The sequence below is a fragment of the Rhizophagus irregularis genome, chromosome 6 (assembly GCF_026210795.1).
Source record: "Rhizophagus irregularis chromosome 6, complete sequence".
Classification (NCBI taxonomy): Eukaryota; Fungi; Glomeromycota; class Glomeromycetes; order Glomerales; family Glomeraceae; genus Rhizophagus; species Rhizophagus irregularis.
This window is the reverse complement of record NC_089434.1, coordinates 3,003,670-3,029,485: the sequence shown is the minus strand read 5'-3', so window position 1 is coordinate 3,029,485 and position 25,816 is coordinate 3,003,670. Positions and strand designations below refer to the sequence as shown.

Genomic DNA, 25,816 nt, shown 5'->3' with positions numbered 1-25,816 from the left:
TATTTTAGGGAATATAATATGCAGTAGTGTTACATCAAATTTAATATAAATAGCAAATTTTGTTTGAGATAATTTTATCATAATGATAACGTAATAAATTTATATTCAAAAAGTTCATTTTTTATCACAATGTAATATAATTATTTAAATTTATTAAATTTATTTGCTTTTCATGTCAGATAAATTTACCAGAGATTCAATATGATTTACCATTAATTATTTTTAAAATGTTAAGACTTAAGACACGCGCTTTCGTGTTTTAATTTTTGTCTTTAATGTCATTATATATCAATACAAAATGAAATATCTTGAGAAACTTTTAAACATTAATACTTTCTACAATTCCACCTCCTAATATTCATTCTGTTTATGTTTCAAATATTAATATATCTGATATCTTTTTTATTACTTTTGATACTCCTTATGAGACTCTTCCACCGTTAGCCAGAATTGATAATACTGCTGAAAAGATCCTTCATTTGCAATATTCACATTTAACTTCCGCAGCTGTCTTTTCTAATGGGGGTTGTTTATTAAACCTTAGCATTACAATTTAGACTAGCTATGATTTTAAAATTAATGAATTTTTGGGAAATTGCGAAAATTTCACTGAAAATATGGGATTTTTAATTTGTAGGAAAAAAAGAAATGATAATCTATAATTTTTAATTCAGCTATAGATAAATTACAGTTGATTATTTCTACAGAGTCAATTGATGATAATGCTGTATAATTTTAATATAAAATAAAATTTTGACCTATTTTTTAGTAAATTGATGTCATATGATAAAAAAGGATATTTGTAGTACAAAATAAGGTCATATGATAAAAATGTATATCAAAACGGCAAAATTTATGTATATTTCATTAGATTTTTAATTAGTACTGCGGATGTGACCTCTATTATAATTATCCGGGGTCCTATAATAGTGATAAACTAATACTCACGTGAGGAGTCTGTACACAAATTAATCATGTGATCTCTGGAAAGAGATTATCTTTTTATCATAGAGTCATGCGCTATCATTTAGTAGTTTGGATTGTCTGCTAATCACATATTTGTTTGTTGTTCGAGATACTATTTACTTAAAAAAAATGTTTGTTATTTTACGTAAATTTGCTTCTAGTTAAAAATGTATTCGTATTGCACTTATTGTGCCCAGTCACGAGTAACCTTACTATAAATAAAGAATAAGAATATGTTTATGCGAATTTTACTATTAGTTATGATTATGTGTCTAAATGTGACAATCTTAACACTCATATTATTAATGAAGTAGAGTAGTAGTAGAGTGTCTAGTATTCTCACAAATCACACCGTAAGTAAAACACATCTCTATGGTTTCTCGGTTAAACATCCAAAAAATTTCTTCCAATAAATGATAACAATGGATTCTTATGATAGATTTCATTTTTTTTATTCTTTTTAGAGGTAGGACTTACGACATTATCTACATAATGTAGCAACATACGAAAAAACGGATATCCGTAAATATGTTTTTTTTATTATGATGCAAAATATTTGTGATGTAAAAAGTTAAACAATTAATTCATATAATATAAGGGTCTGATCTAGAAAAATCAAGGTAAGAGAATTTTTTAGCTAAAATTTAGTCTATAACAATAAAAATCTCAATTTTGAAAAAAAATTCTCTCTTGATCTTCCTAGATCAGGCAAAAATAGGGCCGCTACGTTCGGAAAAGTAATTTAGTAATTTTTTATTACAATTCGTTTTTCTCTGTAGGAGTTCTCGATGTTCCTTTTTTAATCTTAAACGCTCTTCGTTATTATTATTTACTGGTAAATTACTCAATCTTTCTTTCACTATCAGAATATCGTTGTCAAGCGCTTGAATTCGAGAGAGAAGTGTTACTTTTGGAGGGTAAAGGTTATTAAGTGCATTTATATCACCGTCGCTTAATTTTATTCTTTGACCTGAGTTGTGGAAAATATTCGTTATTATGCGAAGTAGTATGAAACAAATAGAATAGTTTCGGCATACAAACCTATTTTAAAATTTATTCCTTCCTTCAAAGTCATTTTCTCATTTTCACGGTAAATCATAATAGAATGGAAATCAAGAGTATTACTATAACACACACTATTTGATTCTGAACGCTTCTTATAATTTGCAATTTTAGCAGCTTCATTGTTCACGTCCAAATATTCGTCTCGGTCGGGACGAGAATGCTCATGGTAAAACCCAAGCGCATGCATCAGTTCATGCATAATTTGGCCAACAGGATAAGCTGAACCCTCGGCAACCCATAACTTATAATGCGGAATGAGATAATAATGGGTTATAGTGATTGGTATTATTGATAGAATATAGTAATTATTAAGTCCGAACCTTGTTTCCATTATGTTGCATACCAACATTGGAAAGAAATTCAAGCCCCTTGATAATTTCAATGTAATTCGTTCCTTTTGTTGATTTAGTTATCTCCAAGAATTCTATTGCAGATTTAACAGAAATATTTTCCATTGCTTTTTTCGCAGAATCTTTAAGTTCTTCATTTACATTATCATTGAAAAAGAATGGGACGCTTCCATTTTTCCAAAGTTTTCCAAATTCGTTGATACAGCAATCAGATAACAATTCATCATTTTCATCTTTTTCATCCTCACTCAGAAGTGTACAATAATAATCTTCCCTTAGTACCGAACTCATTTCCTAACTATTAAAAAAACAATAAGAACATTAGTTACGACTAACGTGATAAAACAAAAGTATTCGACTTTTTCTTAACTATGAAGCAACTGTTGGGGAAATTCTCTAAATCGTTTTTGACAGTAAGAGATAAATAAAAGTTCTTTAGTCTTTTTATATTTTTCATGTCTGCGGAGATATTATCATTATCTGTTGTCAATTGAAAAAAATATATATATAATATATATATATAAAATAATATCTGCGGGTGTTCATGTGTTTATGATGTGCTTATGCATCGTAATTATCATTATCCCAATTTGTTCTATCACTATTACTACTACTTCCTAAACCAGCAGAAGTTTGTTCATATCGCCTTTTTCAATTTAGTGCGTCTCATAATTGTGTAACCAGATGTAAATCTAATTTGATTTCCCGATTTCCTCCATTTTTTTTTCAATTGCTTCTAATAAAAGTTTCTTGTTAAGTTTATTTCTCGCAAATTTCCCATGATTTTGTAAACTTTTTATGACAAACTATATACTTGCAAGGTTATAAGTATGATATTTACCAGGTAAGAGTTGTTTTTCAAGTTATGAAGTTTTACAGATTTCGATTTTCTTTTTATGCAAAAGTTGTCTTAAAAGTTATACTTTCAAACAAAAACATTACTTTTATTTAATTATATAAAGCTAAACAAGTGTTGATTAAGTATTTTTTTGTTTATATTTTAATAGGTTTAAGTTTAATTAAATAAACTATACATTTCACATAATTTATACTTTAATTAGTATTATGTATATTTAGATGGTTATAACTATGTATAGTCATGTCAGATTTTAAGTATTAGGACAAGCTTTGTTTGTTCTTTTAGAATATTAAAAATTATTTAAATTGAATCACAGGAAACATAGTTATTAAATTTTAAAATTATACTTTTTTCTTTTTTTTTTCGTTCGAAATTAATCATGTGATACAGCTAATTTTATTGGAGGTCGCACTAAATTGAAAACAGCGAAAAATTCATGGGAAAATCATGAGAAATGGAATCCATTTAGACAAAAAATAAATCGAAGTCGGGATTCTGAAAGCGGTGTTATATACTCTCAGTAAATACTTTGCCACTCAACTACGTTTATTTGATGAAGGTAAAATACAAATTTTATCTCATTTGTTATTACTTGGAAGGATATTTATTAAGATTAACAGTATATTCTGGACTTTCTTGATTCTACAAAAGATTATTCTGAAGAACGTAATTCTCTATGTAACTTCCAAAGATTTGTAAAAAGTTTTCCTCATACAAACCAATATTAAATAATAACCCTGTTTCGCCAACAAAATGTTGACCATTGAAATAAAAACTTTAGAACAGTGGTCATTCCATATTTATACCAAGTAAGATGTATCCGTTGGTTATTAGTCATATAATTATTTAACTAACTATTATTACAATATTTTACGTTTAGTGGGATGATCTTAATCGTTCTTTCTAAAGAAATTCGTAACATTGACGACAAGGACAATACTATATCAAGGATATACAACTCAGGCTAAGCAATGGAACAGTCGTTGGTGGTAACGAAGTCCTCGTTACAATTTTTTAATTATTCTTTTACACCCCATATTATATTCAGAAGAACGAAAACCAAAGAAATATCGAGAAAAAAATTCAACCACAATCCGAAGTTGATGAAAGGATAGATGAACCCTGTTGACCACGCAACCAAGGTTCTTGAAGTCAATGATTTCTGTTCATCGAATTGAATTAGATGCAAATTTGCATGATCATGTTTAATTTAATTATATAAGAACAAGTACGAATTTATAAATAATAGCTATTGGGTAGGGGTATCACCGAAATGCGAAGCAGTTCGGATGATATTTTAACCACCCAAATAGCTGTGTTATTATGTTCCATATAGCTTATTTATTAGCAGTATTTAACCTATAAAGATTAATATATGTGATATTTAATCCAAATGACATAATTTGTCAAAAATATCAAAGATATTTATGCAATATTATGCAATAAATAATTTATTTAATATGACTCTATGTAAAATATTTAGACCTATTTAGTACAAATTTAGATATAAAAATGATATTATAAATTTATGTGTAAAATAGCTTAAAATTAAGCTACAACTTGAACGAGTTAAAATAAATACAATCAAATTTGAAAATAATAAAGTTAAAGCCTATCGATGATTCTGACTTTATCATTATTCATTTTTAAAGGAAATAATGATAAATTATATATATAATTTCAGTCATCATTTTAGATTTTTCAGTTATTAGTTTTTTGTTAATCATTTCATTTATTGTAAAATAAATCAAATTATCTATATATAATAAAGTGTAGAATAGTGAATAATATAATTGAGTTACCAAATTCATCGTCCAAAGGTTGAATAATATATATAACATATGTATATATCATGGCGGATTTATGAAATACCCCCAAAATTTGTGCGTCATGTCAAATTAATAAATATTTGATAGTGTTTTAGGTAACCAAATTTCTATTTAAGTCCCAAATTTATTAGTGAACAGTCAAAATGAGCTCTAAAAATTTTTTTGTACCCCAAAACTTGCGTCTAACCAATTTTCCCATTACCTAACCAATTTTTCCAGGGTTAAAAGCGCGTCATTATTTGACATTTTTTAGGAAAAAAGCTTAATGTCAATTTTAATTCCCAAGTGCACAGCAGGGTTTTTGCCAAATTTCATAAATCCGCCGCAATGTTGTATATATTTTTAAGAGAATTCATATATTAACAAGAAAAAAAAGAAGATCGTTTCTACATTATCAAAGATTATTTTCTATCAAAGAATGCAGATATGTAACAAATAAAAGATTTTAGTTTTTTATCTTACATTTTATCTTACATTTGGGAATAACCTTTTACATAACAAATTAAAGAATTTATTTATTCGTGAAATTTAGATTAAAGTTCCAATCCGACATCCGACGGATGATCAATCTCTTCTCATTTATTTTTGGAGAGAGACATTTATATTTCATAATTTATACATAAGGAACTGCATTCGATGTAAGGTAATTAATTGAACATAAAATAAATGGGGATGTAAAGGTGATCAGACTATGCATTATTTAATTAATTGAACATAAAATAAATGGGGTGAAATCTTAGTCGGATTGAAATTTTCATCCGTCAGATAATATTTTAATCCGTTTATATTAATTAAACGAGCGTACAACTGTCAAAATATGATTATCCGTCGGGTGACGGATTGGAACTCTAAATTTTAGATCAATGAAAAAAAGGGTTGATATCACGAAATTAAATATAAATTTATATGTATAATTGAACTTGTTGTAATTGCTGAAACTTTGAGAAAAGCCTTTGCATTTACTATGTGATGTCAGTACCTTTTTTTTGATGAAATAGTGGCTGCATTGAGTCGCAAGATTCTAGAATCATTCAAAAATTACATACTGTATCAGGTATATGTAGTTTGTCTCATATTGTAATTTTCTTACATAAATAAAGCTTTCTGACAACAATAATTGGACTAGATTATGAAACACCCGCAGTATTTAAAGAAAAAGTCATTTTTTTACACCTTATTTTATCAAAATACTTCTTAAATGTACAGTGCCCAGAAAAAAGTCAGTAAGCAATTAAAAAATTAGCAATTAATTAACAAAGTTTACTATTAAGTAAACTTTTTTTTATACTAATAAAATTACTCTTTATGAAATAAGTAAAGCTGTGTATTATAATGAATTATATATATCCTGAAAATTTCGTATTAATTTGATCTATATTGAGTTATTTATTACAATTTTTGTCCATATATTTCAGTGTTTTTAACAAAATTTTTGGTTATAATTAATCATTAAATTTTTTGGTCTTGAAGTATTCTAATCGAATAAGCAAACTTGTTGGTTATGTTAAAAAACATGGTTCTTTAAAATTTAAGATTAATCGGATTCATACTTACTAAGGTTTGCTTGACTTAATTACAAAATTTTACAATCGATCATGTAATTAGTTACTGATTATCTTTGTTATTTTATAAAACTTGCACTTAAAATCTATAAATTTTTTTTAAATTTTGCTGACATTCTTTCAATAAGAAGTTTGAAATGTACGGAGACATAAATTTACTTAATAAATGATCGACAAACAAGCTATAAATAAATAGAAATGATCTTCAATCACGTGATTCATCACGAAATTTTGCATGCGAACTTAAATCCAGTTAACCTGAAATTTTAAGGACCCATGTTTTTTAACATGGCCAACAAATTTTCTTAATTAATCACAACATATTAAGACTAAAAAATTTAACAGTTATTTATAATTGAAAATTTATTATAAAAATACAAAATTTTCAAATAAAAATTGCACTATATAATTCATTTTGAATTTAATTAGCTTAAAAATTTTAGGATAAATGTAATTCATTATGACGCACAATATTACTTAATCTATGAAAGGCGATTTATTTATTATGAAAAAAAAGTTTACTTAGTGGTAAACTTCACTAACTAATTGCTAATTTTTTACGTGGTTACTGACTTTTTTCCGGGCACTGTAGCTCCCAAATAATGATTTCTCGGCCGTACCAATATCAAATGTTTTTTAAAGAATTAGTTCTCTCTTTAAAATAATTCAGAGAATTTTGTGACTAGTCTAAAACTCTAAATATATTAAATTATTTATATTCAAATTATTTCAAGCTCAGGCCATCATATAGTATAAATCGATTCATTATGTCAGACGGGAAAAATGAAATGTGTGTTGAGTCATGTGTAAATGATATATACATATGGTTGTTTACGTTCAATGGTCTTGCAACATTAAATAATCCAAGTAGACCCGGTTTGACATTTCCTGATCCTTACAATAATCAAATGTGGGATACTTTATTTAAATAATTTTCGGTGAAATGGTAATTTTTCATGTCGGTAAAATGGAAGTCTGTAAAATGGTGAAATGACTGTCTGTAATTCGTACCGTAAACATAATCACATACTTTTTGAAAATTTGGAATCTTTAAATTATTCAGATTCTTTAAGAACTTCGCTGTTCTTAACATTCATTATTACAAATTTATTGACTTTTCTAAATTTCACTTTTAATTCATTATATATTTGTTAAATTTATAATATTATCTATAGTTTTTCTTCAAACTACCCCTTCCTTGTATAACTGAAAAATAAAAATTGAATAACTAGAAGAGATCTTTTTGAATTCAAGTTAGTGGGTCAAAGAGTGAGAAAATACATTCCTCACACATAATTCTTGCACTTATCAACTAAAGAGTAACTAGAAATACAGTATTTAGTTTATTTATTTTTACAACAATACAATATATTCTTTAATATTCCTTTTTATGCTCTTGTAAAAATAAAAATTAATGCTTAACATAAAATCTAAAGGAATTCAAATATAATTATTAATAATGTTTTTTTGTCTTTTTTTATGTTAATATATCGAACTTCTATGTTATTTTAATCGAATGAATGGCACAGTAAATTAACAAGCTTAGATCATCGATAATCGCATAATTTACAAACAAGGAAATAATAAAAGTGGGAACAGCCCGCCTTATTTATTTTTTTATTTGTTTTTTTATGCAAGCAATATCATACTGTGTAATTATTCTATAAATAAAATTTATATAATTTCTAGATATTTCATTGATAGAAAGAATATTAGATTATCAAACATGTTTTTAGTTATTATTAACTTTGGTGGTAGAAAATATAGTAAGTTTCTATTGGAAAGTTTCTGATGCACACCAAAACATTGTACTTCCAATTCTTTCTAATAGAACTTCTAATTCCAATGGATGTCACCATTGTAATATAGAATTGATTAAATGAAAGAGAAATTAAATTGTTCAAGATGATATTATTTAGATTAGATGCTAAATCCAGGGGCAACCTTAATTTTGTTTATGAAAACATGAAATACATTGTACGGATTAAATTTAGCGGGATTGCTTCGTGTAATAAAACTTGTACGATATAAATAAATTTACAAAGAAAATATTTTGTTTATAAAAGAAACTTATAAATAGTTCGGTGATGCAATTAAATTCTATCTTAATAGTATCAAAAAAGTTTCTTCAAAATTAATGAAAAACAAACAATAATTTTTTTTTCTATTTTTTTTTAATTCTTAAGTTACATAACTATATTATTATGGCATGTATTGACAAATGCGATGAAAATGGGGAGATTCTCAGACAAGATCCTCAAGTCACTCCAATAGGGTGTTTTGTTCGTAACAATTCTACTTATGATAAATTCAACGGTCTTGCAATGTTAGAAAGCCCGAGCAGATCTGGTTTAATATTCCCTGATCCTTACACTACTCAAAATTACCATATTGTAGGATTTTGCCTTAAAACTTGTATAGATCTTAAGTTTAATTATGCCGCTGTGGAGAATGGTGTTAACTGTCGTTGTGGATATGCAGATGCTCTTCAATCTTATACAAAGGTTGATGACAACAATACGTGCAATTTATTGTGTACTTCTAATACTTTAACCGGTCCAGTGACTTATCCATGTGGCGGAAAGGGAGCTTATACAGTATATAAAGCCGAAATACAAGATTACACTCCACCTTACAATATTACTATTGAGGAAAAACTCAATATTATGTACAATATTGATAAGGATAAAAAAATGTATCCTTACTACAAAGGATGCATTCAGGATGATAGATTTTGCAATAAAAGAGTCTTAAGCAATAGTTGTTTGTCATCTGAATCTATGACAATTGATGATTGTATAGATAATTGTCGTAAAGATAATTATAAATATGCTGGACTTGAAGCAAGAACTCAATGTTTTTGTGGCAATTCCTATGACAGCATAAATCGACTCATAGGTTCAGAACATTGTAGAGCTAGTTGTCCGGGTAATAATTCTCAGATTTGTGGAGGCATTTGGGCTCTAAGTATACATGAAGTTCCTCCTCCATCTCCTTCACCTCTTCCATCCCCTCCACCTCCTCGATCCCCATCTCCTCTTCTTCTTGGTTTAATAATCGGTTCGAGTATTGGAATTTCTGCAATAATTGTAGTCACATTTATATTTATCAAAAGAAGATATAATAATAATAATATTAATATTAATAATAATAATAATAATAATAATAATAATAATAATAATATTAATATTAATAATAATAATAATAATATTAATAATAATATTAATAATATTAATAAAGATGGCAATGACGAAAAAGAAAAGGCCATTGGTGAAGCCCATCTATGATTCTGACTTTACCATTATTTATTTTTAAAGGAAATATGATAAATTATATCTGTAATTTTAGTAATCAGTAATTATATGGTCATTTATTTTAGATTGTATTAGCTTTTTTACTCTTAAATAGTTAGTCTTGTAAAGTAAATCAAGTGTTAATAATGAATAATATAACTAATTATAACTAATAGTTACCAAATTCATCGTCTTTGAATGAAAAAAGAATGTATATATTTTTAAGAGAATTCATATATTAACAAGAAAAAAAAAGAAAATCGTTCCTACAATTTCAAAGATTATTTTTATCAAAGAAAGCACAAATAAGATGATGTTACATTTATTGAATATCACATACGAGATCTAGCAATTTCCTTTTTTTTATCTTACATTTGGAAATTACCTTTTACATAACAAATTAAATTAAAAGATTTATTTGTTCGTAAAATTTTTAGATCAATTAAAAAAAAGGGTTGATATCAACGAAATTAAAAATAAATTAATATGTAATTATATATTATTGAACTTTTTGTAATTTCTGAAACTTCGAGAAAAAGTTTTCAAATTCACTAGTAATATCAGTATTGACAATATGTTATGAAACAGTAGTTGCATGAGTCGAGGATACATGAATCAGCATGATTATCATTCAAAAATTGCATAAATGTATTGTTCTCATCTTGTAATTTTCTCTTACGGTAGCACCTAAATAAAGTTTTCTAAAATTAGTAATCGAGAACAAATAAGTATGTAACGAGTGTGATTAGCGTATTAATGAACACCAAAACGATGATGTCCTTTAGATATAGCAAATCCAAAAGTTAGAACCTTTTATGGCTAAATAATGAGGCATAGATACAACAATAATTGGACTAGATTATGAAACACCCGCAGTATTTAAAGAAAAAGCTCGTATAAATATGTCATTTTGTACACTTTATTATCGAACATTATCATCTAATACTTCTTAAATGTAGCTCCCAAACAATGATTTCTCACCCGTACCAATATCAAAATGTGTTCTCGCTTTAAAATAATTCAGTGAATTTGTTTCAAAAATTAATACTAGTGTAGAGTCTTTTAAATATGTATAAATTTATTTGTTTAAATTATTCATATTTAGTAAATTATTAATCAAATTTTAACCTCTGATCGTTATATATAGTATAAATGTCAGATGGGAAAAATGAAACGTGTGTTGATCCATGGACAAGATTCTCAAGTTGCTTGTTATGTTTGATACATTCAATGGTCTTGCAACATTAAATACCAAGTATACCCGGTTGACCTTTCCTGGACCTTACAATAATTAAATAATTTTCGGTGAAATGGTAATTTTCATGTCGGTAAAATGGAAGTCTGCAGATTCTTTAAGAACTTCGTTGTCCTAAACATTCATTATTACGAATTTATTGACATTTCTGAACTTCACTTTTAATTCATTATTTGTTAAATTTATAATATTATCTATAGTTTTTCTTCAAACTATCCCTTCCTTGCATAACGTGAAAATCATCAAAAAATGAATTTTTCAGATATATTCCACTTCCTGTAATAGATCATGTGATGGGATAATTTTATTTATTAATATTTCTGCGCCATTCACTTGAAAAATAAAAGTTGAACAACTAGAAGAGACCTTTTTGAATTCGAGTTAGTGGGTCAAAGAGTGAGAAAATTAGGGAATTGAGTCAACACCCAAAATCATTGTTCGATTAATTGGTTAAAATTTTTAGGCAAGATCGACCAAAATCGACTAACAAGCTGTAATCGATTAAAGTTCGATTAAGTACACTCGATCTAATAAAATCGATTAATCGATTAAATGTCATAAATAATTAGTATTTTATTAGTAAACTAAAAATTAATAAAATAAATATAATAGATTATATAAATTTTATGCAATTTTATACTTTCGCATTATTTATTTATAATATATATTGATAATACACACGCCCGTCTGTTTTCTCCACAAAGTGATATCCCACACCCAACTGGTTTTATTGCAGTTTTTGGTATAATTTGTGGTTCTTGTTCGTCTGTAATATCACTTGTGTGTGTAAAGATTCAGTGGAACTATTTGCACGTTTTGGAGGCATTATTTACGTTAAAAGAGTTTATTAATACTATAAGCAGAGAGTGTAAAAGAAAGAAACTTTCTTACTTGTTACAAAGAAAAATTAGCAAAGTTGCTATTTTAAGATTTTATCACGTTTATTTAACCAATTTATCGTTAAAGCATGATTAATATTTTAATCGATTTATTTTATTCGAGTATTATATAATAGATTTTACGTGTTTCAAATTTATTCGATTATATGTTGATCGATTTTGAATTGGTCGACTCAATTCCCTACATTCCTCACACATAATTCTTGCACTTATCTACTAAAGAGAAACTAGAAATACAGTATTTAGTTTATTTTTACAACAATACAATATATGCTTTAATATTCCTTTTTATGCTCTTGTAAAAAATAAAAATTAATGCTTAACATAACATCTAAAGGAATTCAAATATAATTATTAACAATGTTTTTTTGACTTTTTATGTTATTATATCGAACTTCTAATCGAATGAATGGCGCAGTAAATTTAAAAGCTTAAACCTGTGATCATCCAGTCGCACAAGAATAACAAAATTGGGAACAGCCGCCTTATTTATTTATTTATTTATTTTATACAAGCAATAACATACTGCGTAGTTATTTTATAAATAAAATTTATATAATTGTTAAAGTGATATTAGATTATCAAACACGTTTTTAATTATTATTAACTTTGTCATAGTAAGTTCTATTGGAAAGTTTCTGTTGCACATTAAATATTATACTTCCAATTCTTCTAATAGAACTTCCAAATTCCAATTCCAATGGATGTCACCATCGTAATATAGAATTGATTGAATGAAAGAAAAATTAAATTGTTCAAGATGTCATTATTTAGATTAGAATGGGCAACCTTAATTTAGTTTATGAAAACATGAAATACATTGTACGGATTAATTTAGCAGGATTGGCTTCGTGTAATAAAACTTGTACGATATAAATAAATTTACAAAAAGAAACTTATAAATAGTTCGGTGATGCAACTAAATTCTTTCTTAATAGTATCAAAAAAGTTTCTTCAAAGTTAATGAACTAAACTAAAAAAAAAAACAATAAATTTTTTTTTCTATTTTTTTTTAATTCTTAAATTACATAACCATATTATTATGGCATGTATTGACAAATGTGATGAAAATGGTGAGATTCTCAGACAAGATCCTCAAGTCTCTCCAATAGGGTGTTTTGTTCGTAACAATTCTACTTATGATAAATTCAATGGTCTTGCAATGTTGAACAGTCCGAGCAGACCTAGTTTAATATTCCCTGATCCTTACACTACTCAAAATAATCGTATTGTAGGATTTTGCCTTAAAACTTGCATAGATCTTAAATTTAATTATGCTGCTGTGGAGAATGGTATTAACTGTCGTTGTGGATATGCCGATGCTCTTCAATCTTATACAAAGGTTGATGACGACAATACGTGCAATATATTGTGTACTTCTAATACTTTAACCGGCAAAGTGACTTATCCATGTGGCGGAAAGGGAGCTTATACAATTTATAAAGCCGAATTACAATATTACACCCCACCTTACAATATTACTATTGAGGACAAACTCAATATTATGTACAACATTGATAAGGATAAAAAAATGTATCCTTACTACAAAGGATGTATTCAGGATGATAAATATTGCGGTAAAAGAGTCTTAGGCAATAGTTGTTTGTCATCTGAATCTATGACAGTTGATGAATGTATAGATAATTGTCGTAAAGATAATTATAAATTTGCTGGACTTGAAGCAAGAACTCAATGTTTTTGTGGCAATTCCTATAACAGCATAAATCGACTCATAGGTTCAGAACAGTGTAGAGCTAGTTGTCCGGGTAATAATTCTCAGATTTGTGGAGGCATTTGGGCTCTAAGTTTATATGAAGTTCCACTTCCTCTTCCTGCTGATGATACTACTGATACTACTGGTTTAAAAATCGGCCTGAGTATTGGAATTCCTGCATTTATAATTGTAGTCATTGTAATCGCGTTTTTATTCATCAGAAGACGCTCAAGGCATAATAAAAATGAATACGATGAAGATGACAATGACGAAAATGATAATTATGAAGATGATAATGATAAGGCCCATCGATGATTCTGACTTTATCATTATTCATTTTTAAAGGAAATATGATAAATTATATCTGTAATTTTAGTAATCAGTAATTATAGTCATTTATTTTAGATTGTATTAGTAGCATTTTTACTCTTAAATAGTTAATCTTTTCGTTTATTGTAAAGTAAATCAAGTGTTAATAATGAATTATATAACTAATTATAACTATTCATCGCCCAAAGGTTTGAATGAAAACAGAATGTAAATATTTTTAAGAGAATTCATATATTAACAAAAGAAAAAAAAAAGAAAATCGTAATCTTTACCAAAGAAAGCACAAATAAGATGATGTTATATTTTTTGAATATCACATACGAGATCTAGCAATTTCCTTTTTTTTTATCTTACATTACCTTTTACATAACAAATTAAATTTAAAGAGATTCATTTATTCGTGAAATTTTTAGATCAATTAAAAAAAAAGGGTTGATATCAACGAAATTAAAAATAAATTAATATGTAATTATGTATTATTGAACTTTTTGTAATTTTTTGCTGAAACTTTGAGAAAAAGTCTTCGCATTCACTAGTAATGTCATTTGATGTTAGTATTGAAAATATGAAACAGTGGTTGCATGAGTTGCATGAGTCGCAAGATTCCAGGATGCATGAATCAGCATGATTATCATTTGAAAATTGCATAAATGTATTCTCATCTTGTAATTTTCTCTTACGGTAGCACCTAAATAAAGTTTCTAAAATTAGTAATATTGCCAATCGAGAACAAATAAACATGTAACAATAAAAGACGAGTGTATTAATGATCACCAAAACAATGATATCCTTTAGTCACAGCAAATCCAAAAATCAGAACCTTTTATGGTAAAATAATGAAGCATAGATACAGTAATAATTGGACTAGATTATGAAACACCCGCAGTATTTAAAAAAGTTTACCACCGCTTATAAAGCTCGTATAAATATGGCGTTTTGTACACTTCTTATTATCGAACATTATTATCTAATCCTTCTTAAATGTAGCCCCCAAACAATGTTTTCTCCCTTACCAATATCAAATGTTTTTTAAAGAATTAGTGAATTTGTTTCAAAAATTAATATTAGTGACTAGTCTTCTAAATATAGATTTATTTATTATTCATATTTAGTAAATTATTAATCAAATTTTCGTTATATATAGTATAAATCGATTCATTATATGTAGGTTGTTATGTTTTAATAACAATTCGTCTATTGATACGTTTAATGGTCTTGCAGAGCCGGTTTAACATTTCCTATCGATCTTATGTTTGATTATGCTGCTTTGGAGAATGGTACCAACTACCAACTAACGCTGTGGATATAAAAATGCACTCCAATCTTATATTAAGGTAAAAGTGTAATGTATATTGCACTATTACTACTTAAAAGGTGATGTAACCTACCCATATGGTGGAAAAGGAGCTTATACAGTTTATAAGGCTGAAATATAATATTACACTCCACCTTCAAAAATAACCATTGAAGAAAAACTAAATATAATGTATATTCTAAAAGATGTATAAGGTTCGCGGTAAAAGAATCTTGGGTGGTAAATGCAATTCACTTGAAACAATGACGGTTAATGAATGTATAGATTATTGTCAAGGCTGGATTAGAAGCAAGAGTTCAATGTTTTTGTGGTGATTTCTATGATGGTGGTGTAGGACGACATTTAGGTTCAGAATATTGTAGTGCTAGTTGTCCAGGAAATAATTCTCAAATTTGTGGTGGTTCTTGGGTTCTTATATGTATATGAACCTTCAACTCTTTCAAATCCTTCTACAACTTTTATATCAACACTTCCTACTACTGTTTATAATTCTCCTTTAACAACTGAAGATATTATTTTAAAAATTAATTTGGGTGTTGGCATTCCTGTATTTTTAACTACTATAATTTAATAATATTAATCATAAGACGTTGTAATACTTCTAATACTTCTAAACCCAAAACTCTTAATGATGAGATTGAAAAGATCCATCAATGTTAAAAATATTAATATATTTGAATCATGAGAGATTTCCATAATTTTGACCAGCATTTACTATATAAACCTATAGGTTTAAAATATAAATAAAAATGCTTATTTTGTTGTAAAATTTACCTAATTTAAACAATGATGAAATTATGCTTTTCATTAAATAAAGAGATGAATTTATTTTTTTTTCCTATAAAAAATTTTTCAGAAAAATGATCACGTGTCTGAGTTTCTTCGGAACAAAACTAGAGTTTTTTTTTATAGGGTTAATGCTAGTAAAAAATAAATAAATAAAAATCCTTTATTTATCTCCAAAATTTCTGAGATCTTTGTTTTCTTAAAGAAAGGAAAGGGTAATTAACTAGCTGTTGATAGAGAAAGTACACTGATTCGATATATAACTACTTCGATGATGTAACTAACGAGTATTATTTATTTGTTTGAATAATAATAATAAAAACCGCCTTAAATTATTCAGCCTGCATTATTTAATTACTGACATAATAACACCCCTTAAAAAAAAAAAAATAGTTCGGCCTTTCTCTTTTCAAGGTTTTCCGTTTGATTATTATAATCAAGAATAATCAAAGTATAAATATATAAAAGGCAGTACTGTGCCAAAAAAAGGCGTTAAAAGTTTTGTTGATAAAGATCTTCAAATGTTAAAGGTAAAAAATTTTTTATCTTAAAAAAAAAATAAAAAATCTTCATAATAATGGCATCCGAGCCATTAACGAATACTCTTAATCCAACAACTTCTTCAACAATAACAATACGTATAATAAAAAATTTTGAGTATCGTACCATTAAAAATCTTGTTTTACAACATATAAATTTAGAAACAACAACTTTTAAAGAATTAAAAGAATTAATAATTGAGAGTACGTCTTTTTTTTTTATTACAAATTCAAAAAATATTAAATCATAAATAAATGTTGTGTATATACTGTATATAATTTATATATACAAATATATATATTTTTCTTTTAATAACATAAATTAGAGATAAATTCTACACCCGGATTAAAACCTTTTCGTAATGTGAATTATGGTGAATATGATATATGATAAAGTCATTAATTTATTGTTAAAAACCGATACACTTTTAATATGTATACACATATATCACGTGAATTTTCTTAAGATACGTTAAAACTTTATACAAAGGCCCACGGAGCTAAAGTAAAAAAAAATGGTTTTTTATAAGTATTTTCTTTTTCTTCTAATTAATCATAATTAAATGTAACATATATTAAATTATTAGACACAAAGCTTGATTATAAACATGGAAGATGACGAAAATATGATTTTTTCAAATGATGATGATAATTTGGCTTCATGTGGTATTGGTATGTATAGTTTTCTTATCTCAGTAGTAATAAATATATACATACATATATTTATTTACACATTTTTTTTTTAAAAAAAATAAAAAAAAAGAAAATGAAACAGAAATTTCTTTTTTCAATCGTGAAGCATATGAAACTTATAAAACACATCCGGACGTAATTAAATGGGATTAGAATTTTACTATTAATTCATTATAGATACATGATTCTAATATTACAAATTTTGAAGTTGTGATAAAAATATAATATATATAATATATATATATATATATTATATATACGTTTTTTGTTCATCTTTCATATTACAGAATTTTAATAAAATTATTTTCGGAAAAAACCCCCTCCCCCCTTCAAACTATTTCAAATTAATAACGCATTTCTGAATATCTACCAATTTTTCTAATGGCCGTGTTCCCGTAGTTCTTAATATTTTTAACTACGAATAAAAAAGGTTATCTTATTGTAAAATAAATTGTAAATATCCATAAAATAAATAAAACAAAAAAGGAAAAAGGAAAAGAAAAAGAAAGGAAGGAAAAAGATAAAATAATCTTTTCAAATTCTTTTCCATTATTAAGTAGACAAAAAATTATTTCCCGAATTTGTCGTGTTATTATTATTATTGTTACCTTCAACCAGCTCCGCAGTGACAAGATTTTTCATTTTAGGAAATAAAACCTTTTCATCCAATTCATCTTGAGCCCAGAACAACATTTTTAACATGTTCGGTAATTTGGGATCTTTCTCTTGACTTTGTGAAGTTAAGATTGCTGCATTTAATTCACTCGCTGTTCGTTGACGTTGTGAGGGATGTAGTAAATCACCAACGGGAGAAACTGTTGTATCGTCAAATGCTAATAATGCCATAGTGCGTTCCAGTTCTTCTAAGAATTCTGGCTATTATCATAAATAAACAATAAAATTTAATAAAAAAAAAATATATATATATATATAATTCAAATTTCAATTGAGAAAAATAAATAATCACATTTTCTTCTCCACGAGGAGCCAATTCGTCTTGAGCAAATTCTAAAGCTTCAGCTATTTTTCCTTCACGAATATATTCTATTAATCGTTGCTGTTGGAGATGAAAATATAATTTTGGATTTGTATCCAATATCTAATTCAAGATATTTTCCACAATTGGGACACAATATTAATGAAATATTGTTCTAATTTTTTTTTTTGTATATTAACTAATTAAAAAACTCATATTGAAGACTGAATGATGTGTAATTTTCATCATTGACTTAAATAAAGTCCTAAGAGTGGTGCATGAACACTTCGCTAATCATTGTTTTTTGTTTTTTTTTTAATTCGTTATAAAAGACATAAAATCATGTATATATTACCTCTGGATTTAAATCATTTACACGTTCAATTGCTTCTTCAACATTTCCATTTTGTATGGCATTTCGAATATTCATACGATCTTGTATAGAATCAACATCAATGCTTGGTAATAGACCACACTCTTGACTGAACGTTTCGGCAGCGTCTTTATATCCTTCGATCACGAAATAATTCATTATAAGTTTATTAAGATCACTACAAAATATAAAATAAAATCATTTAAATCATTTAGTTATGTTTAATGCAAATAAAAGAATTTTTCTTTCTATATTTGATCATTTAAATATAAAATAGTAGCTTTTACTTTTTATCAATTTTAACGTCTTCTAATTTCTTAACCCAATCATCTTTAGTCACAACTTTTTTTGATTGATGTGAGGATGTCCCTGTATTACCTGACTAAAAAAGTTATTAGCTTTTTTCGTGAGAAACAAAAAAAAATACTTTTTTGAAATTTCTTGTACTTACCATTGTTAGGTTTTTTTTTTACATAAAATTAAGGAAAAACTTTTTTTTTTGTTTAGAGGTATAGATCTAAATTGATCTTCTTTAAAATATGTGACACTATAATTCGTCACAAGCTGATCAGTCTCAGATTAGATACTTATCTATTTATTTCCAAATTCACGTGTTGTTATAATGACCACATATTATCTTGATAATAAATTAAATTTCCCCAATATTTGGTTGAACATCTTTCGAATACTTGTCTCACATCCAGCCATGCTCTTCCCAAAAAAAAAAAATGTAGTATGATATAAATTGTGTCTTTTTTCCTTTTATTTACCGTAACGCCATTATAACCGTCACATCAATATCTTCAATTCAATTATTAATAACAAAATGTCTCCCCCACAATCTTTTGAAGAAGATTTGGCCTTTTCGAAGACATTACATAACCATGAATCTGAACATGGTGGTTTACTTGCAAAAATTACTTCAAAGGACAAGGAAGCCTTTGAAAATGTTGTTAATAATTATATGAAATATTGGGTCGACAAAGATCCTATGACGGAAAGTGAAGAAACGAAGGAAGCTAGACGTTCCAATTATACTAATATGACCAATGCTTATTATAATATTGCCACTGATTTTTATGAGGTATTTTATTAATAAAATTATGTTTTAATAAAATGAAACAATTAAATTTAATATAAAAATTTTTTTTTTTTTTTACTTCCTTTAATTAGTATGGTTGGGGCGAAAGTTTTCACTTTTGTCGGTTTTATCCTGGTGAAAACTTTTACCAAGCTATTGCGCGTCATGAACATTATTTAGCTGTGCAATTGAACATTAAGTCAGGAATGAAAGTCTTGGATGTTGGTTGTGGTGTTGGTAAATATCCCCTTAAAAAAATTTCCCCCCCTTTTTTTCCCCCAAGAAATCTTGACCATTTTTTTCTGATTTAAGGTGGACCTGCACGTGAAATTTGCCAATTTAGCGGAGCTCATATTACCGGTATAAATAATAATGATTATCAAATTAGCCGTGCAATTCGATCGGCGGCCAGAATAGGGCTAGAGAACAAGACAAACTTTATTAAAGGTAATTTTATGGAAATGCCATTTGAAGATAATAGTTTTGATGCGGTCTATGCAATTGAAGCCACATGTCATGCACCTAAGTTGGAAGGAGTTTATGGAGAAGTATTTCGTGTTCTAAAACCTGGTGGTACCTTTGCATTTTATGAATGGTGTGTAACTGATAAATATGATCCAAACGACCCTGAACACAGAAGAATTATACGTGGCGTTGAGGTAATTTTATTGATAACTTTATAATTTAATATTGATAACTTATAATTTTATAATATCACGCGTAAATCATTTACCTTTTTTTACTTATATATATATATATATATATATATATATTTTCGCTTTCATTTTAAGTATGCTGACGGTATTCCAGAATTGTTTAAAACTTCAGTTGCATTACAATCTTTAAAAAATGTTGGATTTGAAGTTGTTTCTGCCGAGGATATGGCTTTAAATGATGATACTATTCCTTGGTATTATCCATTAGAAGGCGATATTAGGAAGGCTCAATGTCTTTGGGATTATTTTAGCGTTTTTCGTATGACGCACTTTGGCAAATTTTGTACTAGAGCTTTGGTAAGCATATAAACAAGTGAGTTGATTTTTTAAACAAATAAGCATATTTTAAATTAACAAAAAAATTATTTTAGGTTGGAGGATTAGAAAAAGTTGGTATAGCTCCAGCAGGCTCTTTTCAAACTCAAATCGTACTTGAAACTGCAGGCGATTGTTTAGTTGAAGGCGGTAAATTAGGAATCTTTACTCCAATGTATTTAATGGTTGGCAGGAAACCACAGAATTAAAAGAATATTTCTTATTTTTTAAGAAAATTGTATTTTTATATTTATTTAATAATAAAATAAAATCACTATTTACCACAAATTGGTGATCGACTATCCTATTTCGTTAAACCCTTTTTTATTCACGTGATAATTTTATCTGGTTTAATTAATTTGATCGATTCAAAAAAATTTTTAAATTTTTTTAATTTGCAAAATTGCAACGTATAAACCTTTTTTCCCCATAAAAAAAAATAATGACACTTGGAAATAAAATTACAAATGTTGCTCATAGATCTTTGATTGTAGTATTAGCTGGTATTACAGGTAATTTTTATAATTTTATGTTTCATATAAAAAATTTCAGTTTATCATATAAGAATTAATGAATTTCATGTTTCTTTATAGTATATTCATTTATTGGAGCAGGCGTAATTATGAATCGAAGATTTAGTCAAAGTAAAGAAAATGTTACGCGTCGAAAATTGGTTGGTCAAAAAAATAATAAAAATAAAAAAAATATGTTTTTTTATTCTATCTTTTAATAACATATCTTTTTTTTTTATTTATATATTTTTTTAAAAAAAAGCAAGAGTTTTCTAGAGAAAATTCCAATAATTTAACAACGGATGATAAGAAATCGTGATATGAAATTTGTTCTTTTAATAATAAGAATGACTCTGGTTTTCTTTTTTTTTTATAAAAAAAAAAATTTTTTTAATTGCAATTTTTTTTTTCTTTTTTTGAAAGAGAAATTAATTCTTTTTTTTTTTTAAAAAAAAAAATTATATTATTCTTTAAATATTATATCCAATTATACTAAATCTACCAATAATTTCACCTAAAGCAAAGAATCCAGCTACTTCAATACTACGTATACCAAATTTTAAAAAATCATTTGGACCTAAATCACTAAAATTTTTCCATCGAATAGATTTAAGATTTTCCCAAGCTTCAGAAATTTGAGCTTTATTAGGTGGACCAAGATTTTCTTTAGTATAAACTTCTTTTGCAATTTCATTGAATACTTTTACATTGTATACGATTGGTTCTTGTAAACCTTTTTTTTTAAAAAAAATATATATTAAATTTGTTGAAAAAAAAAACGAGAGAAAATAAAAAACAAAAAGAAATAAAAATTGAAAATGATGAAATTTAAACGAATTTTAAAAGCAACTTTTTATTTATTTATTTATTTAATTTTTTAAAAAAAAGTACCTGTAATTTTAGATAAAACGCCTTTAGAACTTTTGGCTTGTTGAGTACTCATATTACGAATACATTGTCCATACGAATGACGAAGAATTACATTTGATCGTTTCAAAAAAGTAGGTTTTAATAAATTTGAAGTTTTAAGCATGGTAATGATGAAAGTCTTCTATTACGAAACTTTTATTTTTTTGAGTTTCGGTTTTTTTTAAACAACAAAAAAAAAAATCCTGATGACGACACGAAAAATTTTTTTTTTATCATAATCAGATCGGACATCGGTGGCTTAGCAGAGGTGACGTAATGCAGATTTGATTTTCAATGGGAACAAAAATATGCTTTTCACAACAACCGTTTTATAAAAATCAAAAATTTTATTTAGATATTCTTATACATTTAATAGAGTAAGTAATATATGAAATTAATATGAATAAAATAATATTTAACAAAAAAAAACAGTGATCAAATAAATCAATAAAAAAAAATGCATCGTTTTACTCCTTAATTAAGTTTTCAATATCGGATGAGATTTCTTCAGGCTAGAAATCAAAAATCAAATTATTATGAATAAAATTTCTTTTATTAAAATAGAGAAGAAAAATTTCAAATTTTTTCTTTACTAACCTTAACGGAAGAAGTATATTTTTTAACAACTTTACCACTTTTATCGATCAAGAATTTTTCAAAATTCCATTTAATATCACCAGGTTGTTGAGATTTTAAATATTTATAAACGGGTGATTCATTTTCACCATTAACATCAATTTTTGCAAATAATGGGAAGGTAACATTATAGGTGGCGGAACAGAAGGATACAATTTCTTTTTTTTTTTTTAATAAAAAAAGAGAAAAAATAAAAGTATTAAATTTACACGTCAATAAAATTCTTTTGAGATCTAATAAAAATTTACCTTCTTCAGTTCCTGGTTCTTGAGCACCAAATTGATTGCAAGGAAGACCAGCGACAACTAAACCTTGGTCTTTATATTTATTATAAAGACTTTCAAGACCAGAATATTGTGGAGTATAACCACATTTTGATGCTACATTAACGAGCAATACAACATTTCCTTTCCAAGCTGAAAAGTTAAAAGGATTCTTTTTAATATCAGGGGTTTCAAGGTTATAAAATACTTCAGCAGACATTGTAGAGTGTTTTAGAGAAGAAGTTTGTGAAGATGATGATCGACGTAAAGAATTTGAATTTGATTTCAACAATTTCAGCGAGATCAGGGTCGTATTTGTAGTTGATGCTGATACGGAACTCGGAAAAACTCGGTACAAATTACGAAACATATTTTTTTCTTAAACAATCGTTTTTATACAAGGTATCAAAGGAACAATTAGTTTTTTCTTAACCATTAAGTCTCAATTTAGAAATTTTATTCATTATATAGAAAATGTTCATATAAAGTTAACCCCCTTTAGATTGTTAGATTTTCTTACGACTGGTTAAATAACTTGTAATTATTATAATTATCATATTGCATGCTGCTGCTGCTCATCACTACTTTCGGTTTAATATTGAATCTACGTGAGAATAAACTTTACAAAGAACAAAGCATTGAGAAGCCTTAAATTTACATAAATCATTTACTTAAACAAGAAATTGAATGAGAATTGCTGCATGTTAGTAATCTTTTAGGTGGGAATTTATTGTCATACACATTTCTTTGCATTTTGTATTTGCATTTATTAATATGTCGTGTATTAATTTTTAATTTCGAAAAAGGAATCATTTATTATAATAAAAAAATAAATTACACGAAAAAATTTCTTTTACGAATTTCATCAGAACCTAAAAATAATTGCAAATTCTGCTATCTTCTTGTTCATTGTTATAATTCCTTTAAATGTACAAATGAAAAATGATTTCATTTTTATTTAAACAAATAAAGTTATTATTTGAAAAAGAATTTAGTCCATTTTTTGAAAGGATTAAATTATCAATGACAAAAAAAGTTTCATTTTGAATATATGAGATCACTTAATTGTCCGGAATGATTATTTATGGATTAACTGTTAAGATAAAAATGTTAGGAAATTTAAAATGTTATTCGGAATAGAGTATACCCATTAATTTTTAATTTTTAATTTTTTTAAAAGATAAAAAATTCTTTGAATTATAAAACAAAGAGATAAGGTCTTTAATACGAAATTTCTAAAAATTTATTGATATTAAAGATAATATTAATGAAGTAATCTTTTAAACAATCAACGATCTAACCATTTGCTTTTGCTTGGTGAATCCATCCAACTTTATACGATTCTTTAAAACATTGTTTGAATCACATGATAATTAACGTCACATAAGTCACAATAATCACATGAGTATTTTTCTTCTCGATCGTGTTTGTTAGATATCTTTAAAAAAACATGCCACCAAAATCTCTGTCTTTCGTTGTAAGTTTACAAAATTTTACTCGTATTTTAAAAGTTAAACTTACCTTTTTTTTTGTGCTTTAGGATGTTACAAAAGAAAATTTGGTTTCTATTCAGCACATTATTGAAAAAGCTTTAAATTCTGCAAGTTTCATAGCTTTGGATACTGAGTTTACTGGTCTAGGTGGAAAAGAAGCTAACACTAAGGCTCCGTAAGTGTTTTAAATTTATTTTACATATACAATATACATATACATATGCTGTTTATATAACTATTATATTTTTTTTATTAATTTTGGAAGTATTATACTTCTTTAGTAATATTGAAGAACGTTATGTCAATTTATGTAAAGTCGTTAGATCACATGCCTTGGTTGCTTTTGGTCTCACAATATTTGAAGAAGTAACAAATGATGTACAAAGAATGTCTGAATCTTTGGAAAAACGTTATAACGTTCATAATTTTAACTTCAGTCTCTTAAGTCAAGTAAATATCCTTTTAATATAATAAATTGGATTAATTTGCACGTATTACACGTATTTAATAATCACTTTTTTATTCTAGGTTGATCATATTATAAGCCCACAAAGTTTACAGTTCTTATCTGATAGTGGATTCGATTTTAATAAGCAAATCCGTAAAGGAATTCCATATTTTCCAGGATGTGATAAGGTTTGATCAAAATTTTTTTTATAATAATCATTTTAAAAAAGTATTGTGAGTATAAGTTAAATTAAAAATTTTCTACTACTAGTCAAATTCCAACCTCAAGGATCCAAATAATATTATGCGATCAATATTTTCTTACATTCTATCAAGGAATGTACCTATTGTTGTGCATAATGGATTCTTTGATTTGATATACCTTTATTATTCCTTTTACGCTGATTTACCAAGTAAATTAAGTACCTTTATCGCGGATTTATCTGAAATGTTTTTAGGTGGTATTGTAGATACAAAATATATAGCAGATTATGTCACAAGAGAAAAGAGTAGTTTTTTAGCATATTTGTTCCGCAAGTAAGTCTTTTTATATATTTATATAAAAAAACTTTTTTATTGTTCGATTTTATTAATTATCTATTAATAAAATTTTTTTAGATACGAAAGAGAACAGGTTGAT

The 25,816-nt window shown here is 26.6% G+C and overlaps 9 protein-coding genes across 9 annotated transcripts; 5 read left to right on the top strand and 4 right to left on the bottom strand.

Annotated features, from left to right (window-relative positions):
- Positions 1–1,722: 1,722 nt before the first annotated feature.
- Positions 1,723–2,672, bottom strand: OCT59_026395 (uncharacterized protein; the record flags this gene model as incomplete). Its single annotated transcript, XM_066143137.1, has 4 exons — positions 1,723–1,739; positions 1,811–1,936; positions 2,008–2,272; positions 2,352–2,672. The coding sequence occupies 4 exons, from the start codon at positions 2,670–2,672 to the stop codon at positions 1,723–1,725; spliced, it is 729 nt and encodes a 242-aa protein (XP_065992683.1).
- Positions 2,673–8,835: 6,163 nt separating this feature from the next.
- OCT59_026394 (uncharacterized protein) lies at positions 8,836–9,918 on the top strand (the record flags this gene model as incomplete). The annotated part of the gene is made up of 1 exon (XM_025333264.2): positions 8,836–9,918. One exon carries the CDS (start codon positions 8,836–8,838, stop codon positions 9,916–9,918), a length of 1,083 nt encoding a protein of 360 aa, XP_025187206.1.
- Positions 9,919–13,120: 3,202 nt separating this feature from the next.
- Positions 13,121–14,107, top strand: OCT59_026393 (uncharacterized protein; the record flags this gene model as incomplete). The annotated part of the gene is made up of 1 exon (XM_025310003.1): positions 13,121–14,107. The coding sequence occupies one exon, from the start codon at positions 13,121–13,123 to the stop codon at positions 14,105–14,107; it is 987 nt and encodes a 328-aa protein (XP_025187205.1).
- Positions 14,108–16,776: 2,669 nt separating this feature from the next.
- Positions 16,777–17,608, top strand: OCT59_026392 (uncharacterized protein; the record flags this gene model as incomplete). Its single annotated transcript, XM_025313435.2, has 5 exons — positions 16,777–16,966; positions 17,089–17,136; positions 17,230–17,267; positions 17,350–17,434; positions 17,526–17,608. Exons 1-5 carry the CDS (start codon positions 16,801–16,803, stop codon positions 17,606–17,608), a joined length of 420 nt encoding a protein of 139 aa, XP_025187203.1. The 5' UTR covers positions 16,777–16,800.
- Positions 17,609–17,799: 191 nt separating this feature from the next.
- OCT59_026391 (Glucose-induced degradation complex subunit) lies at positions 17,800–19,258 on the bottom strand (the record flags this gene model as incomplete). Its single annotated transcript, XM_066143136.1, has 6 exons — positions 17,800–17,870; positions 18,064–18,331; positions 18,423–18,554; positions 18,787–18,982; positions 19,092–19,186; positions 19,256–19,258. The coding sequence occupies 6 exons, from the start codon at positions 19,256–19,258 to the stop codon at positions 17,800–17,802; spliced, it is 765 nt and encodes a 254-aa protein (XP_065992682.1).
- A 318-nt stretch (positions 19,259–19,576) lies between these two features.
- On the top strand, positions 19,577–21,220 carry OCT59_026390 (uncharacterized protein). The gene is made up of 5 exons (XM_025313433.2): positions 19,577–19,888; positions 19,978–20,122; positions 20,198–20,544; positions 20,677–20,898; positions 20,973–21,220. The coding sequence occupies exons 1-5, from the start codon at positions 19,631–19,633 to the stop codon at positions 21,123–21,125; spliced, it is 1,125 nt and encodes a 374-aa protein (XP_025187201.1). The 5' UTR covers positions 19,577–19,630; the 3' UTR covers positions 21,126–21,220.
- Positions 21,221–21,358: 138 nt separating this feature from the next.
- On the top strand, positions 21,359–21,747 carry OCT59_026389 (uncharacterized protein; the record flags this gene model as incomplete). Its single annotated transcript, XM_025313432.2, has 3 exons — positions 21,359–21,428; positions 21,510–21,589; positions 21,691–21,747. 3 exons carry the CDS (start codon positions 21,359–21,361, stop codon positions 21,745–21,747), a joined length of 207 nt encoding a protein of 68 aa, XP_025187200.1.
- Positions 21,599–22,542, bottom strand: OCT59_026388 (uncharacterized protein). Its single transcript, XM_066143134.1, has 2 exons — positions 22,320–22,542; positions 21,599–22,161 (listed from the first exon to the last, which is right to left on the bottom strand). The coding sequence occupies exons 1-2, from the start codon at positions 22,459–22,461 to the stop codon at positions 21,899–21,901; spliced, it is 405 nt and encodes a 134-aa protein (XP_065992681.1). The 5' UTR covers positions 22,462–22,542; the 3' UTR covers positions 21,599–21,898.
- A 104-nt stretch (positions 22,543–22,646) lies between these two features.
- On the bottom strand, positions 22,647–23,670 carry OCT59_026387 (peroxiredoxin hyr1). Its single transcript, XM_025313431.2, has 3 exons — positions 23,222–23,670; positions 22,935–23,131; positions 22,647–22,849 (listed from the first exon to the last, which is right to left on the bottom strand). Exons 1-3 carry the CDS (start codon positions 23,604–23,606, stop codon positions 22,805–22,807), a joined length of 627 nt encoding a protein of 208 aa, XP_025187198.2. The 5' UTR covers positions 23,607–23,670; the 3' UTR covers positions 22,647–22,804.
- Positions 23,671–25,816: the final 2,146 nt, after the last annotated feature.

Excerpts from the sequence above, each read along its gene's own strand:
- OCT59_026390 (XM_025313433.2), top strand. The coding sequence starts at position 19,631 with ATGTCTCCCCCACAATCTTTTGAAGAAGATTTGGCCTTTTCGAAGACA. Across the intron at positions 19,889-19,977 it reads TTGCCACTGATTTTTATGAG|TATGGTTGGGGCGAAAGTTT; the intron begins GTATTTTATTAA and ends TCCTTTAATTAG. Across the intron at positions 20,123-20,197 it reads GGATGTTGGTTGTGGTGTTG|GTGGACCTGCACGTGAAATT; the intron begins GTAAATATCCCC and ends TTCTGATTTAAG.
- OCT59_026388 (XM_066143134.1), bottom strand. The coding sequence starts at position 22,461 with ATGCTTAAAACTTCAAATTTATTAAAACCTACTTTTTTGAAACGATCA. Across the intron at positions 22,162-22,319 it reads CGTTTTATCTAAAATTACAG|GTTTACAAGAACCAATCGTA; the intron begins GTACTTTTTTTT and ends TTAAAAAAAAAG.
- OCT59_026387 (XM_025313431.2), bottom strand. The coding sequence starts at position 23,606 with ATGTTTCGTAATTTGTACCGAGTTTTTCCGAGTTCCGTATCAGCATCA. Across the intron at positions 23,132-23,221 it reads AGAACCAGGAACTGAAGAAG|AAATTGTATCCTTCTGTTCC; the intron begins GTAAATTTTTAT and ends AAAAAAAAAAAG. Across the intron at positions 22,850-22,934 it reads AATATACTTCTTCCGTTAAG|CCTGAAGAAATCTCATCCGA; the intron begins GTTAGTAAAGAA and ends TTTGATTTCTAG.